Below are 15,887 nucleotides of genomic sequence, written 5' to 3'. Positions count from 1 at the left end.
CGTAGACGGTAGCTTCTCTGGGTCGCCCGGGGGGGGGGTGTAATATGTATGGACGGGTATGGTTCGGGGATCGACGGTCCACTCCGCGCTTCTCGGGCTTCGCTGCTGTCACTCACACACACACCCCTCCCCCCCCCCTGCTTCCCGCCCTGCTCTGGTCCATGTAAGTACGGTGTACACTAATACCGTCAACCTACCATCAACCGTCGTCTCTCTTGCGCAAAGATGCCGCGGTCCCACGGCCCCACGGTGGGTTGCCATCCACGTCCAGTCCCGTCCACGTTCACGTCCACGTCGGGTTCACGTCGGGTTCACGTCATGGCCCTCACGCCCACACCCGCGGTTCCCGTCCTCCACGCTCCCAACGCATCCTGGACACCACCCCGGACATGCTCTGGCCCGCCTCGCGGCGGCCATCCGTAGCCTATGGATGCGGCCGTGATGCCTCCCTCTGGAATACAAGTATGGCCTCTCCTCCCTCCCCTCATCGTCCTCTCGTTTTCCCCATCCCCAGACAACAGACCTCGTTCCGTTTCACCTACATCCATCCCTCTCTAGACTTGTTGGCCTGGTCGCAGCAGAGGTTGGGTCTTGATCGGCCTCCTCTTTTCCTTGTCCCGCCCCCTCCCCCCCTGTCCTCTTCCCACTTACACACATACGCGCGCATACACACATACCCACCCTCACATTCACACCCGGAGCCGGTCTCCCTACCTCCTCGCCCTCAAACAACAACACCAAAAACACTAATCTATAATCGGTTGCGGGTGTCCTCGACACACCCCAAACCATACCGTCACCATGTCCACGTGAGTCCACATGCTTGCTTGTCCTCCCTCGCCACTCACGCTTACACGCGCTATAGTCTGGCAGCGGATGTCCCCTTTGACTTCACCTTTCAGCCATGCGACCCTCTTTCTCCGCCGGCCCTCGCCTTTCCCCCTGCTCTGCTTGAGCTGCCTCCCTACACTCCGGGCCATGCCCGGTCCAGCTCGCAGAGCTCCTCGGTCTACTCCTTCGAGTCGTCTCCCTCCGACTCGGTCCCCGCCCCGAGCACGGCGCGCACCACCCCGGCCCGCTCGCCCATCCGGACCCATGGCCCTCTCCTCCTGCCCAAGATCCGCTCCCAGGATCAGGCCATGATGCCCTCGGCCGAGCCTACTCGCCCTGCCAAGCGCGCGAGGACATCGCCCGCCCCGACCCCGGCCCCCAAGAAGCAGTGCCGCTCCTCCCACTCCCGGAGCCTCACCAGCCCGGAGACCCTCTCCTACTCCGCCGCCCTCTTCGCCAATGACAGCAGCCCGGCGCCGCTGCTCTGCTCCCCCGTCGCCTTCGCTCGCGACCCGTCCATGATGCACGCCCGCCGCGCGTCGGCCTGCAGCTTGAATGACGTCGTCGTCTTCCCCTCCTTCCAGTTGCCGGCCTACGCGCCGCCGGCCCGCTTGTCCGGCAGCCCCAGCCCGCCGCCTCAGCCGCCCGTGGTTCAGCCCCTCCACCCCGCCGTTCCTCAGGTCCAGCCCGAGCCGTACCTTTACGACCCGTACCTGGGCCGCGAGGCCTCGCCGCTGGCTCCCGCCGCCACCATCACGCCGGAGCCCGTCGCCACCACGACGCTCTACTCGTTCCTGACGTCGCCCAACCCGGCGCCGGCGCTCGTGCGCACCCTCTCGTTCCCTCTCCGGGACCCCCACCAGCGCCACTTCTGGTGGGATGTTCGTCAGGTCCGCCCCTGGACCGACTTCACCGCCTCCGGCATCCTGTCCTTCCCCGGCGCCGCCGCCTGCCTCTCGGCCCCGATCCCCGCCAACGTGCTGCCCGCCCCGCCCGTGACGCAGCGCCACCCCGAGACCGAGCAGGACCTGCACGCCATCTACGCCGCCCACTACCTGCCCAAGCTCAACAGCGCCCTGGCCCTGTGCTCGCGACGCCCCCTTCGCCTCGCGGTCCCTCCCAAGGCGAGCAGCTCCCCCGCCGCCCTGGGCATGGCCACCGACTGCATGTTTGTCGCCTCGGCCGCCGGCGAGTCCCCGGCCGCTGCCGTCATGTTCGGCGGCAAGCCCACCGCCCGCGTCGTCGGCCTCGTCAAGAGCTTCGACCGCTTCAACACGGGCATGCGCGCCGAGGGCAACATCAAGCGCGTCGAGTACCTGCGCGGCCTGGCCCACCTGCACCACGCCATGCGCGAGCACGGCTGCCGCTACGGCTTCATCCTCACCGAGATCGAGCTGGTGGTGGTCCGCAACGGCACCGAGCACACCCCGCACTTTGGCTTCCTCGAGGTGGCCTCGGTCCAGCTCGCCAGCACGGACGACCTCCACGAGGACGGCAGCATCCCCGACGCCGACGAAGCTCGCCTCACCGCCTGCCTCGCCCTCTGGGGCCTTTGCATGCTCGCCGGCGACGAGCCCATGCCGGGCCACGCCCACTGGCGCGCCGAAATCGGCGCCCCCGCCGACGGCACCCGCCGCAAGGCCCTCCCCCGCGACGGCTGGATGCCCCAGCCCCAGCTCGCCGAGAAGCGCGAGGCCAAGAGGGCCAGGGGTTGGGTGCTGCCCGAATGCCCTGTTGGGAGGAAAGAAGTGGGGAAGAGGGGGGTGAAGTATGGCTCTTGCTGAGCTTTTTGGTTTTGATCTCTTTTTCTTCTTACCAAAGGACAGTTGGAGGGTCTGAGACCCATCCACTGTATTGATGGAGCAGGCCACTGGGTGGCATGTTATCATCTTTTGTTTTCTTTTTCTTTTCCAGTATATAGACTTTTTAGTGTTTTTTTTTTTTTTTTCCTTTCCGCCCTCAGGTACATATGGTTTGCAAGACCGGGCCCGGGGTTGATGACGTTACGACTGGCTCATGACCGTCACGACTTCTTGGTGGTTTGCAACTCGTTTATACATGGAAAGAAAAAGGTGGCAATCTGGGTTCATGGGTAATGGGTTTCTGCTGCCGCTAGTACTTGGTCAGTTGGTTAATCAAATGAGAAAAAAAAATAAAATCAACATTATGGTACCGAAAGGCATTGTGTGTTGCGTGCTTGATACGGTCTGTAACCAAAAAAAGAGCCCTTCGTCTCTCTCTCTCTCTCTCTCTCCAGAAAGGATGAATGAATTATTACGCGTTTGCCATTGCCTGCTGTTGCCTGCTGTCATGTCACATCGAGGCCAACTCATTCACTCCCAGGCCCCGTCACATCGATTCATGCATAACCTCATGTCTTCATAAACAACCCTTGGATACTCCCCTTATCTTTGCCAGGGAGGGACGACACCATCTGTCAACACCACCTCTCCTCCGGCTCCCTCCACTTCACCCCCAGGATCTCAAAGATCCTCTTCTCGTCCCTCCCTTCCAACAGCTCCCCCTCCGTCGCCGCCGGGTTTGCGGTGGCGACCGGCAACCCCGTCTTGGCCCCGGCCCGTCGGTCGCTCCTCCGCAGGAACAGCCCGCGCTGGTTCAGCCGCATGCCCTTCTTGGCCGCCAGCAGGCGCATGCTGCGGTTGAACATGTCGTTGCCCGTAAAGTAGATGAGGGCGGCGCCGTACTCGCTTTCGGGGACGAGGAGGAAGTCGATGCGGCGCCAGACAGGCTTCTGCGCACGCTGGGGCGCGGCGGCGGCATCGGGCGGCTGCTCAGGGAGGGGCGCGTCGGGCGGGAGGACGCAGCACCCGTGCCACTTGCTGCTCGGCTCGCTGCGGCTGGCGCTGCGGTGGTGTTGGTGGTGGCGATGGAGGCCGGCGAGGGTGGCGACGAGGAAGCCTTTTCGCGCGAGCACCTCGACGAGCTGCTCGAGGAACGGGACCAGCTCGGTCGGGGAGGTGGTTCCCTTCCTTGTCACGATGACGTCCATGTCGCCCGACGAGTTGGCGCCGCGACGGTAGCTCCCGCCGACGAGCAGCTCAACGGCCGGGTCGAGCGCCGAGGCCTCGCGGCGGACGTACTCGAAAAGGGCGGTGACTTCGGCGCGAGGGATGCGCGTGTTGAGGTCCTCGTAGTGGTCGACGCCGATGCGTTGGTTCGGCGTCAGGTTGGCGCGTTCGCGGAGGTCGTCGAGCGTGCGAAACCCCTGTGCGATCCACCGGTTTGCGCGGCCCAGGCCGACGCCGTAGATGTTGAGGAACGTCTGGAGGACGTGGTCGAGGGGCTCATCGTGAGCATACTCGAGCCGGCGGAGCTTGTCGGTGGTGGCGATCTCTGCGATCTTGGCTGCCAAGCGCCTGCCGATGCCGGGGAGACGGTAGGCGTCCTCCTCGGTTGTGATCTTGAGGGTTTGGCGGCGGAGGGTAGTGATGGCTCTGCGGTAGGCCGTGGTGCGCCAGTGGTCGTTGACGCGGTCGTAGTAGTCGCACATTTTCTGCAGGACCTCGATGGTTCGCGCGTTGGGGTTCGCAGCGTCGGCAGTTTTCTCCTTGGTTCCGCCACGGTTGCACGCGAAGCGATCTTCGAAAGCAATCGTCTTGCGGCCTTTGGCCTGGGATCTCGTGGTCTTCTTGTGCGCCGGCTCCTCGTCTGATGTATCGTCGACCTCCGAATCCGAGGCGGCCCCGGGTGCCTCCTTGACCGACTGGTTGTCGTCATCGTCATCGTCCAGGTCAAGCGGAACATCTTTGTACTGCTGCATGAGCTCAATAAACTCTGACAGCTCGTCTTTCGGGGCTTGCTGGTGCGGCAGCGAAAGATGCTGAGCGGTCATGGGGTTTGCAACCACGGCGGGTTCGCTCGCCCCTTCGAACGTTCGGTCCTCCGGGCCCGGCGACGACTGTACCTCCCTAAGCGGGGTGCCACCCGCGGCTCGTTTCCTGGGCGGCCTGGGTGCTTTTCTTTGAAGCGAGCGATCCGACATCTGCGACGAACCGGGAGGCGACCCCGCCGGGGCAAGGTTCTTGCCAGCCCCGGGACAACCAACCACCTTGTACCGTGTCTGATCCGGGTTCAACAGCGCGCGAAACGAGATGCAGTCGATGGGATACTCTTCGTTGACGATGACCACAGACCCAGCCGCCTCCGGACCCACAATACCCTGAATGTCCTTGAACTCCAGGTTCCTGTCAACAATGACATGGGTCGCGTCAGCCAGGTTGCGAACCCATTGCGCGCCGTACTCCTGGGCCCGTCCGATGCGCAGCTTCCTGGCCGGGGCGATGTCGTTATTGGGTATGTAGTAAAAAGCAAGACCGCGGAAGATCTGGGCGGACTCGGGCAGCGTCTTCGCTGTCGGCTGGCGCTTCCTTTTCCTTGTGGCAGAATTTGCAGATGGAGACTGATCGAGGGCCGACGACGACGACGACAGGGCGGGCACGGGCGCTGTCGCGCTCCTCCGCAATCCCGAGGGCCGCCGCTTTGGTTGAGCCGTGTCTGGAATAGGCGTCTCCGCAACGGACCCGGAAGCGGGAGAGCCAGTGCCCGCCCTGGCAGACGGTCTCTTGGCCGTAGGATGGAAGGTTTTAGGAGTGGCTTCGACGACAACGCCAGGATTGTGGGACGCAGCAAGGGGGGTGGGCATGGATGTGGTGCGCCGTTTTCCTGGGGTTTTCTTTTGCTGCGCGCTGAAAAACGCCCTGCACGTCTCTCGGTGTCGTTGCTCCTTTTCGTCGACGACGTCATCGCCGTCACTCATACGGTCAAGGGCCTCGAGCTGGTCGAAAATGGCCATCTTTTCCTTGAGTGTCGGGTCCATGGTTTGTAGGTCGGATCTCTGCTTTGCACCCTCGGCGAGGGATTTTTTTTTTTTTTTTTATGAAAGAAGTTTGTGAAGGCAACAAAAGTTATCCAGAGCCTAGGCGCTTTCCATGTCCTTCCTGCAAGCCATGTTTGTCCGTCTGCCCATGTTAGGCAGCGAAAGAAGAAGTCTGTGGCCGTGTAACGTCCATCCGATAGCTGCCTGGCAGTGGATATGTTGAGACGAAAGACCTACCGAGTTATAACTAGGCAACAGGCTCGCTTCTTTTCCGTTCATGCCGTGGCCCGGGCGGACCACGGACGCGCTTTCTCCACGAACATCCGACAGGGTGGGGCAAGCCAAACACCACAGATGCGCGAAATCACGTGCTATCTTGGCACGTAGGCTTTCCTCACTCAACCTTTTGGCAGGAGGGTCGGGACCCCAAGGTCGCCAAGACCTTCCGCATCAGCTAACTACTGCGTATGTACTGCGTACCTACCCACCCCTGCTTGGCTTGGCACAGCGAGGGTGGGAACGTGTTTCACCCGCTGCTGCCCCTTTTGCGTTGCATGGGTACCCAAGGAACCAAGAGAAAGTGAAGGAGCTTCTGGAGGAAACCCGGCCGTGTCTCAACCCATCATCAGTGGAACAAACATTTCTGGAGGTTTGCCAAGCTTCCTCCCATCCATTCCCACGCCCGTCCCCCCCATTTATATCTGAGCCTCACAGCCAGGGGAAAGGTCGCTGCCACAGCCCCGTGTGGTCTTAGCTGGACAGCCTGTTTCGGGTGCCGGCCGGAAGAAGTATAGAGACCACTACCGATTACCTCCCATTGCTCCGTATGCTTTACTTCTTCTCTGCATGACGTATCCCTTTGTCTTAATCTTCCATTCGTGCGCCATCCATCGGTGAGCCATCGACGGCCAGCATGTCGAACCTGTTTTCCGGCATGTGAGTGTGAAGCTTGGTTTCATACCAGGCGGCGAGAGGCTCTCGCGTGGGCCATTTCTCTTGCTCTCTCACCCCGTCTCTCTCTTCCCCCTTTGGTTCCGCCAACAATGTTGACCTAGTTATTGGCAACGAGCGCTGACTCTCTTCTAGAAACGCCCGCTTTCGGGGAGCTGGCAAGCATGGAGGCGGCAAGAGCCCCGCCTCTCCGGCGGCTGACGATAACCATCTCACCCCGCCCAACAAAGACCTGGGTCAACGGAGCAAGTCTTCCAGCAACCTCCAGCAGCTGGCGAAGCTCCCGCCGCTGCCCGCGTCACCCGCCCTTCCCAAGACCATCCCCACCGGCGAGGAGGTCTTGAGCTCGTACCGCCTTCCCCAGCCGCTCCCCTTGTGGCTCAATCCTGCCTACGCCAAGCACATTGTTAAGGGCAATTTCATGACGCTCAGCAGCAAGCCCAAGACGGTGGAGCTGGGGGAGTGGATTGCTCATCAGGGTATGTTGTTGTTGGTGGTGGTGATGGTGGTGTTCTGCGATGGATCTTGTTGCTGACCTCTCCTCGCCGTAGCCGTGGAACACTACCGCAACCTCTGGAACTTTGTCAACGTTGTGACCGCCAAGGAGGCTGATGGGAAAGCCATCTGCAACATCGCCTCATGCCCGCGCATGTCTGCTGGACCGTGGGTTACCCTCCCGCCCCCCTGTCGTGTCACGGCCCCCTTTTGCTTACCCTTTCGTCGCAGAAACCACTCGTACACGTGGCTGAATAAGAAGGACGACCGTTACGAGCGTATCGAGCTCCCGGCCTACGAGTACATGTCCCTTATGAGGCGCTGGATCTCGGGCAAGCTCGACGACACCAACATCTTCCCCACCGACCCCTCCACCGTCTCGTTCGCCCCGAGCCCCCACGGCGCGAGCACCGCCCTGACCAGCTCCGCCGATGACTGGATCGGGAAGCGCAGCGGCTTCCCCAAGGAATTCGCCAGCATCTGCCGGACCATCTTCCTCCAGATGTTCCGCGTCTACGCCCACCTCTACTGGGCCCACTTCGTCGAGCCTTTCTACCACCTCAACCTGGAGAAGCAGCTCAACAGCTGCTTCAGCCACTTTGTGCTGACGGCGACGGCTCTCGACATGCTCAAGCCGCAGGAGCTGGAGCCCATGCAGGCGCTGATTGACCTCTGGGCGGCCAACGGCACGTTCCCGCCCGAGTCGACGGCGTACTCGTACGCGAACCTTCAAGTAGGCGCGCGGTTGCTGCAGATGGCGGGCATGGCCTAGATGGCGAAGAGGCATTGTGTGTGCGTGTAGCCAGTATTGGGTTTCTTTTTGGAATGCATCACTTGGCGTTGGGGCGTGGCTTGGGAAGGGGCCGGGCTGCCAGGGAGAGAAAGAAGACGGGGGAGAAGAGAGCGTTTCTTGAAGCGCCGGCTTCTGAGATCAGCATCGGTGGGATGGGCGGCCGAAGTATACAGCCACATAAATATAGTGCATAGACAACCCCTGGGACCTCCAACCCCTGGAAGTTTCTCCTTTTTTTTTTTTCTATTCCCTTTTTTTCTTCTCTCGATGTCCTCAATCCCATCAATTCTTCGCTCGGGGTTGTTCTTTTCAGTTGGGCAATGCGTACAAGTACTTAACCCCAACCCCCGACCGTTTCGCCGCGAGCAACCTAACGTAACTGAAGGCGGCCGATACTGCGGGGCACCCCACCTTCCCAGACCAGAAAACGTTATCAGCTAGATACCCCATTGGAATTTTCCACCCAAATTATTCTTCTGTCGCAACCAAAGCCCAAGGTCTCCTTCCTCTCATTGCCTCTGGCGCTTCTCTGCCTCGCTCTCCCTCCCTCCCTCTCTCCCTCTCTTCGTTCTCTCTTGTTTCTTGAGGACATCCTTTGGATCCTCATCCTCCTCTTTTCGTTTTCCTTCCTCCGTCGCCCCCCTGTTATCCTCGTCTGTCCCCCCTCCCCACCATCCAACATGTCCAACGACGCGATGGATATTGAGGTCGCCGAGAGGCGCTTCAAGGAGCTCGACCACGCCGAGCAGCATTACTTCAACAGGTATGTGGCGCTAGAGCCCCAGCTTGCCTCCCTGTTGGTCACACCGAGATGCTAACCATTGCGCTACAGCTACAACCACCATGGTGAGGCAACCAAACGACATCGCCCCCTCTCTCAACTCCTTTGGCTAACCTCTAGGAAACCCTCTCCGCTGCCATAAGGCATCCATGAGGAAATGCTGGTGTGTACATTCCGGATCTCTCCTCCGCGACGCCCCTGCCCAGGTCGGCTAATCAGCGCTCGCGCGGACAGAAAGATGAGGTCCGGACACGGTCGTACATGAACGCCATCATGCAAAACAAGCATATCTTCAAGAACAAGGTGGTGCTGGACGTCGGCTGCGGCACGGGCATCCTCTCCATGTTCGCCGCCAAGGCCGGCGCCAAGCACGTCATCGGCGTCGACATGTCGACCATCATCTTCAAGGCCCGCGAGATCGTCAAGGTCAACGGCCTGTCCGACAAGATCACCCTGATCCAGGGCAAGATGGAGGAGATTGAGATGCCCTTCCCCCAGGTCGACATCATCATCTCGGAGTGGATGGGCTACTTCCTCCTCTACGAGAGCATGCTGGACACGGTTCTGTACGCCCGCGACAAGTATCTGGCCAAGGATGGCCTGATCTTCCCGGACAAGGCCACCATCTTCGTTGCGGGCATCGAGGATGGTGATTACAAGGAGGAGAAGATTGGCTGTATGTGGTCCCCCCCCCCCCCCCTCCCGGCGGATCGTCTGGCGTCTGGCTTGCTAATCTCCCCCTCTCCAAAGTCTGGGACAACGTCTACGGCTTCGACTACAGCCCTCTCAAGGAGACGGCCCTCTCGGAGCCCCTCGTCGACACGGTCGAGATGAAGGCCGTCGTCACGGACCCCACGGCCGTGCTCACCCTGGACCTGTACAAGGTGCAACCCGCAGACCTGTCCTTCAGCTGCCCCTTCGACCTCACCGTGCGGCGCAACGACTTTGTGCACGCCCTCGTCGCCTGGTTCGACATTGAGTTCACCGCCTGCCACAAGCCTGTCCGCTTCTCCACGGGCCCGCACACCAAGTACACGCACTGGAAGCAGACCGTCTTCTACCTCAAGGACGTTCTCACCGTCGAGACGGGCGAGAAGATTGAGTGCTCTCTCCACAACAGGCCCAACGAGAAGAACAAGCGCGATTTGGATATCAAGATCGAGTATCGCCTGGCGACGGAGGATGCGAACAGGCAGGCGGAGGGGACATGCTTGTACAAGATGTGCTAGAGAGAGAGCGTGACAGGATGGCCCTACCCTATTGGGTGGCTCGGGAAAACAGTTCCAAGATAGAGAAGGTCGAAGCCGCGTCGGGTCAAGACATAACCGAGCTGGTAGGCGGCGATAAGCACCACACCCCCCGTCGAGGGAGAACCTCCAGGACCGGATCCCTTTGTCGGGGATGTGCCAGGAAATGTGTCACGGGGTCGATCCCAGGCTCGGCGCTGCGATCACCTCGTTGGATCCCTCGGGACTCACCTCGGTCATATCTCCCAAGAACGACGCCAAAGGCTAGAAGCGGACAAGAGAAGACAACAGGGCGAGCTGGTTACGGTTGGCTGGGCGTTTCTTGGCTTAAGGATTCATCTATCTATACGAGACAGCGGAGAAGCGGGAGGAGGATCGGGAATCCGGAGAGCAAAAGGAGGCATGGAGAGAGAATCTGGATGACATGGGATACCCGTACATTAGTGGGACATCTTTTTATATATATATACTAGAACGCGGACACATCTGACCCCTACCTGTAGGCCTCTTTTTCAGGCTGGTCTACTGCCCTCGCGGGTTGTCGTCTCTTGCTTCTCTGCTGAAACCATGGAGAGTTTGTACCAAGGTGCAGCCCAGCCAGCTCTCACCCACACTGCTTCCCTCTCCTCTTCCTTCTGTATTAAAAGGCAGTTCACGCTTTTTGTTTTGTGTGAGATTGATTGCTGTGTTTTTGTTCTTTTTGATCGACTCGCTGGACCACCATGCCAAAGGAGGAAGAATAACATTAAAGACAGGACGAAAGGAAGATAGGAAGAAAAGAGAGAGAATGAAGGAAAGGAAGCGAAGCGCAAAGCAAAATGACCCCACCCATCAGCTGCCCGGTAGCCAACTCCATCATGATGGTGCCAAAGACAGGGCGCGCCCATTGCCAACCGATGCATGCCGGAAAAGCATGAAACCACGCAGGGTTTGTACCCTCTGGACGGTGCCCCCCCCCCCCCCCCCCCCCCGGCTTTCTCTCTCCCTCTTGTCCTGATCCTTATCCTTATCCTGTCCTGATCTTGTCCTCCGTGCTTGGTAACGTTATCGCGTTTGAATCTATCCCGGGCCCTGTTTCTGGGCCCAAGCTGCCCCAACGCCAGCGGCTCCTCGCAGCCGTTTCCACATCCGTGATGGCGGTGCTCCACGTCCGACTTGGGTTCACCACGCAGGCCGCCGCCGCCGCAAAAGAGACAGGCTAGGATCGGGGCCGTCGAGCAAGAGGGAGGCGGGGGAGAGGGGGGGGGGGGGGAGAGGGGTTCAACATCGGTCCGGCTCTAGAGGGTTCCGTGGCGCTCGATGATGCGGGCCACGCGCTCGGCGAGCTCGTTGGCCTCGGAGCGCGTCGCGGCCTCGGCGTAGACGCGGCAGGCGTTCTCGGTGCCGCTGGCGCGGGCGAAGGCGCGGGCGTCCTTGTACTTTTTGACGGCCTGGTCGATCTCTTCCTGGGCGCCCTCGGGGCGCAGCAGGCGGCGCTCGGCGTCGGTGGTCTCGAACAGGTCCTTGTTGCCCACCTCGACGCGGACGAGGCGGTTCGGCAGGTCCGTGTACGTCATGGCCCAGTCGCGCAGGGTCCACTTCTTGTGGGCGAGGATCACCTCGACCATGAGCATGTCCGAGATGGCGTCGCCGACCGTCTGGTTGATGAGGTCGGCCAGGGCGGCCAGCGTGTCGAGGGCCTCCTTCTGCGCCGGGGACTGGGGCTGCGTCTTGCGGAAGGCCTGGAGGGCGTCCGGGGAGAAGAGCACGGTGCCGTGGCCGTTGGCCTCAAAGTAGACGCCGATGTCGTAGCCCTGCGCCACGTGGTGCAGGTGCTTGACGCCGGTCGGGGTGCAGATGACGGGCAGCTTCAGGTGCTGCGTGATGTAGGTGGTGCTCGCGCCGTTGGCGTACGCCGTCTGCACGACGCCGATGCGCAGCTCGTCCCGGAGGCCGGCGGTCTCGACGAGGTCGCCGATGAAGGAGGCCGCGAGCGACGAGATGCGATCGCCGTCCAGCATGACGAAGCCGCTGTCCGGGTCGACCCAGTAGTATATCAAGCGGTCGGCGTCGCCGTCCAGCGAGCAGGAGCGGACGCCCGGCTGCGGCTTGGGGTTCGGGGGCGCCCTCTGCCTCGTCTTGACAAAGTCGGCGCCGCACTGGAGAGCAAAGGGGTCCATCAGCCTGGGTCCGAGAGACCACAACGAGCAAGATCGCGGGGGCCACCTACCTCGAGGTTGAGGATTTCGGGCCGCAGGACGTCATCGTTGACCACGGTGACGTCGAGGTTGTACTTTTCCTTGGGAATGTACTTGAGGAACTCCTGGAGCTTGGGGCCGCCGACGCCGTTGGCGCAGTCGACGACGAGAGGGCCGTTGATCTTCCGGCCCCTCATGGCGCGGCCGAAGGCCTCGGCGAGCTTCTCGTAGTACCCGGTCTCGGACGGGGTGCCGTACGCCAGCGGGGTGCCCTCGCTGTTGGTGGCGCGCACGAGGTAGTGAAGCTGCGGCGTGGTGAGGATCTTGAAGTCGACGGCCTCGGTGTTTGTGGCGTCGAGGGCGTCGGCCAGAGCCGCCACCAGGGTGTGGCCCGAGGGCCTCGTGTCGCGGCCGTACACCACCTTGGCCGGGGCCTTGAGGTCGATCTTGAGGTCGACGGCCAGGCGGTTGTAAACCTCGACGAGCTTCTCGTCGGACGGCGCGTTCACGAGCGCCGTGGCGTAGTGCTCCCACTCCTGCTCGAGCATGTCTCCCAAGGGGTCGACGATCTTGACGCCGTTGTCGGCGGCCGGGTTGTGGCTGGCCGTGACCATGACGCCGATGGCACGGCTGTTTTGCTTGCGGCTCCGGAGAGAAGCGAGGAGGCCAACGCGGAACGTGATGCCGTCGAGAAGGTCGGCCTTCATGCGGAAGCCCGCGGTGCCGTACGTGTAGAAGCGGCCCTTTTCGAGGGGCACGACGGGGTGCTTGGCCGAGGCGGCCAGGATGGCCTGGTCGTGGCTCTCCATGGCGGGTGCTGCGTCGGGAGGAGCAGAGAGGCGAAGGGATTCAAGATACGGGAGAGAGATTCTGGGAGATGGGAACACGGCGGAGGATGGAGGAAGCTGAGGTGAGGTAAGGGTGACGGGAGCTGGGATAAGGTAGCTTGAAGTTGGAGGATCCACAGTGGGGTTTCCCTTGGTGGTCAGACGGAAATACGAACAAACTATGGCAATGCAAAGATCTGGAAGGTAGGATTAATAGAGTCTACTATGCGGCGAAGGTAAAGAAGCGGTGGGAAGAGGCGAAAAGATTCGGGATGCGAGACAATTGGGGAGAGTTGCCCTCAAGAGAACCAGCCCGACCTGATCTCCCCGCTGAAGCCCCCTCTGCTGTGTTGTTCGACAGTTGCTAGCCCGTGCGGGCTGGTAAGCTCGAGTGGGGGGAGGGGGGGGAGAGCACCGGCTTGGCATGCGGATCAAGAGGAGCTAACCTGTTGGGGATTAGCGCGGTTGGAATGCCGGCCGGAATGCTGGGGCCCAACAAGACTTTCGGAACCAGCCGCCGAACGCCCGTCACCCGTCACCCGTCCTCCGTCACCCGTTACCGTCGCTTGGGGAACGCCATCGTTGTTGACTTTGGATGTCAACACCCTGCCATTCAACACCGAGAGCTCTACTTCAAAACGCCAGGGCATGTCATCGCATCCGTTGCTTAAAAACCGAGGAAACCATGTTGCAATGATCAAGACCACGATGACGGCCGACGGGTTTCACCGGGGCTCTGCGGCTCTCGGTTCTTGCTGAACCATCTTACCTCTTCTTGCTGGCTCTCATCTTTGCATTCCGCCTGCTTCTTTGCCATGTCCCAGCCCCCGTGCGCCAACCCCCTGCTCCTGAGCTGGGTTAAAAGAGCGGTGGGAGACCGCTCGGGAACGCAACTCCCAAGGGCGTCACCTCCTACAAGCATGCCTACAGCTCGCTCAAGGCCTGTCCCATCTCCTTCGAGCACCGCGCCTCTCTGCAGCAGCTCAAGGGGTTTGGCTCCAAGTGCTGCGAGCGGCTGACCGAAAACCTGCGCGCCCACTGCGAAGAGCATGGCTTGGCCATGCCCCGCCATGTCGGTGCAAAGAAGCGCAATGCCATTGCCCGCCAGCTCAGCGCCGCCCAGAACAGGGGCGACGACGACGCCGAGGACGAAGGCGAGCCCCGCCCTGCCAAGCAAAGCAAGGAAGCCCAAGCCGTACGTTCCGACCTACCGCTCCGGTGCCTACTACGCCTTGGTGCTCGCCCTCGCCAACTCTGGGAGGGCAACACGGGCCTGCCAAAAGCCGAGCTGATTGCTGCCGCCCAGCCGCACTGCGATGCTTCGTTTACTGCGCTCTCGGACCCGACAAAGTCCTACGTGGCCTGGAACTCGATGAAGACGCTTTTTATGAAGGAGCTCGTGTACGAGCGCGGAAGGCCCCTGAAGCGGTATGCTTTGACGGACGAGGGGTGGGAGGTGGCCAGGAGGGCTTAGGAGATTTCCGGAGAGAAGGCGATCGAGATCCAGAAGGTGTGGAACACGCCGCACGAGCTTGTCAAGGCCTTGGAGGCGTGCGGCCCGGGGGAGGAGGGCAAGAAGCGGCGCGAGGAGCTCGTCTCGAGCAGGCTGAATCACCTCGTGGGCCGGAAGAGGATTCCCAAGACCGTGAGCAAGGCGCTGGCGGAGGTGTGGGGGCAGGCTTGACCCTTCATCCTCTCATAACGATTAGTTACACGCTGGTTGTATTGTACAGCATGCTACCCTGGGTTACAGGTCAGGCCACGAGGTCAGGCTGGACAATCAACAGCCTCTTATGGTAGGTTTCGTTGTTGTTGCACGTTTCTCAAGCATCCCCCTTCACCAACCCCTCAAGCACTTTCTTCAACAATCCCCCATCCTGCCCCGGCGCGGCGCCCTGCAGCCCCTCCAGATACCCCCGCAAGCTCTTCTCCACGTACTTGGCCGTCATGTCCACCTCCACGTTGACGCTCTCGCCGACCTGCTTGGCCGCCGTCACGATGCGCTCCTGGGTGTAGGCGATGAGCATCACCTCGAACCAGCCCTCGGCATCGTTGACCGCCGTCACGGTCAGGCTCGCGCCGTCGACGGCGATGAAGCCCTTGTACACAATGTGCCTCAGCAGCTCCGGCTTCGTCGGCGCGAACCGGAAGGTGACGGCGTTGCCGTCCGGCCGGCGGTCCACGATCTTGGCCGTGGCGTCGACGTGGCCCTGGACAAAGTGCCCGCCCATGCGCGTGTCGGCGCGCACCGCCCGCTCCAGGTTCACGCGCGAGCCGGCGGCCAGCGAGCCGAGGTTGGTGAGGCGGAGGGTTTCCGGGGCGATGCCGACCGTGAAGGACGCCGGGGTGGCGTCGTCGGGGGAGGACGGGACGGCAAAGGTGGTCACGGTCAGGCAGACGCCGTTGACGGCGATGGAGTCGCCCAGGTGGGCGTCCGAGAGGAGGGCGGAGCCCGGGCCGAGGGCGATGGTGAGGGAGGTGCCGCCCGTGGCGTCGTTGGGGTTGAGCTCGGCGACGGCTGTGGCCTGAGGTTAGGTCCGTTCGATATTGGCCAGCAGGGGGGAGACATGGATGGACATACTGCCTATCTCCTCAACTATGCCGGTGAACATGGTGAACGAAACGGTGTGTGCCCGGGGTTAGGTGAGGTGAGGTGTAGATCAAGAAGCTGCGATGACTCTTTATGGCCTTGAGAACCAGAGGGATAGAGGGTGACTGGGAGTGTGTGTGTTGGTGACAGAATTCCGTCGGGGACGCTTCTTGGTGAATTATGGTGCTGAGTTCGAGTCCAGCCCAAGTGAAAAGGGGCCCGGAGTCGGAGACTACAATACAATCATACACCGTGGACCGGTCATGGTGGGGTTGGCACCGGGCCCCGCGATGGAACTCCGAGACAGAACTCCGAGATGCCGGGCAGCCGCTGGGAGGGGAGGGTTAGGGTTATGGCG

General features: G+C 61.4%; 7 protein-coding genes across 7 annotated transcripts; 4 read left to right on the top strand and 3 right to left on the bottom strand.

Moving 5' to 3' along the window:
- Positions 1–801: 801 nt before the first annotated feature.
- On the top strand, positions 802–2,615 carry VTJ83DRAFT_2353 (uncharacterized protein; the record flags this gene model as incomplete). Its single annotated transcript, XM_071008614.1, has 2 exons — positions 802–809; positions 866–2,615. The coding sequence occupies 2 exons, from the start codon at positions 802–804 to the stop codon at positions 2,613–2,615; spliced, it is 1,758 nt and encodes a 585-aa protein (XP_070868893.1).
- Positions 2,616–3,268: 653 nt separating this feature from the next.
- Positions 3,269–5,668, bottom strand: VTJ83DRAFT_2352 (uncharacterized protein; the record flags this gene model as incomplete). Its single annotated transcript, XM_071008613.1, has 1 exon — positions 3,269–5,668. The coding sequence occupies one exon, from the start codon at positions 5,666–5,668 to the stop codon at positions 3,269–3,271; it is 2,400 nt and encodes a 799-aa protein (XP_070868892.1).
- Positions 5,669–6,581: 913 nt separating this feature from the next.
- Positions 6,582–7,886, top strand: VTJ83DRAFT_2351 (uncharacterized protein; the record flags this gene model as incomplete). Its single annotated transcript, XM_071008612.1, has 4 exons — positions 6,582–6,604; positions 6,755–7,098; positions 7,171–7,282; positions 7,346–7,886. 4 exons carry the CDS (start codon positions 6,582–6,584, stop codon positions 7,884–7,886), a joined length of 1,020 nt encoding a protein of 339 aa, XP_070868891.1.
- Positions 7,887–8,587: 701 nt separating this feature from the next.
- On the top strand, positions 8,588–9,917 carry VTJ83DRAFT_2350 (uncharacterized protein; the record flags this gene model as incomplete). The annotated part of the gene is made up of 5 exons (XM_071008611.1): positions 8,588–8,670; positions 8,740–8,753; positions 8,832–8,851; positions 8,923–9,364; positions 9,439–9,917. 5 exons carry the CDS (start codon positions 8,588–8,590, stop codon positions 9,915–9,917), a joined length of 1,038 nt encoding a protein of 345 aa, XP_070868890.1.
- A 1,295-nt stretch (positions 9,918–11,212) lies between these two features.
- Positions 11,213–12,921, bottom strand: VTJ83DRAFT_2349 (uncharacterized protein; the record flags this gene model as incomplete). Its single annotated transcript, XM_071008609.1, has 2 exons — positions 11,213–12,073; positions 12,145–12,921. The coding sequence occupies 2 exons, from the start codon at positions 12,919–12,921 to the stop codon at positions 11,213–11,215; spliced, it is 1,638 nt and encodes a 545-aa protein (XP_070868889.1).
- Positions 12,922–13,754: 833 nt separating this feature from the next.
- VTJ83DRAFT_2348 (uncharacterized protein) lies at positions 13,755–14,623 on the top strand (the record flags this gene model as incomplete). The annotated part of the gene is made up of 4 exons (XM_071008608.1): positions 13,755–13,796; positions 13,841–14,134; positions 14,246–14,395; positions 14,447–14,623. The coding sequence occupies 4 exons, from the start codon at positions 13,755–13,757 to the stop codon at positions 14,621–14,623; spliced, it is 663 nt and encodes a 220-aa protein (XP_070868888.1).
- Positions 14,624–14,762: 139 nt separating this feature from the next.
- Positions 14,763–15,551, bottom strand: VTJ83DRAFT_2347 (uncharacterized protein; the record flags this gene model as incomplete). Its single annotated transcript, XM_071008607.1, has 2 exons — positions 14,763–15,457; positions 15,521–15,551. The coding sequence occupies 2 exons, from the start codon at positions 15,549–15,551 to the stop codon at positions 14,763–14,765; spliced, it is 726 nt and encodes a 241-aa protein (XP_070868887.1).
- Positions 15,552–15,887: the final 336 nt, after the last annotated feature.

The sequence above is a fragment of the Remersonia thermophila genome, chromosome 2, assembly GCF_042764415.1.
Source record: "Remersonia thermophila strain ATCC 22073 chromosome 2, whole genome shotgun sequence".
Lineage (NCBI taxonomy): Eukaryota > Fungi > Ascomycota > Sordariomycetes > Sordariales > Chaetomiaceae > Remersonia > Remersonia thermophila.
Note: the sequence above shows the minus strand (reverse complement) of the source record. Positions and strands in the feature narration are given on the sequence as shown.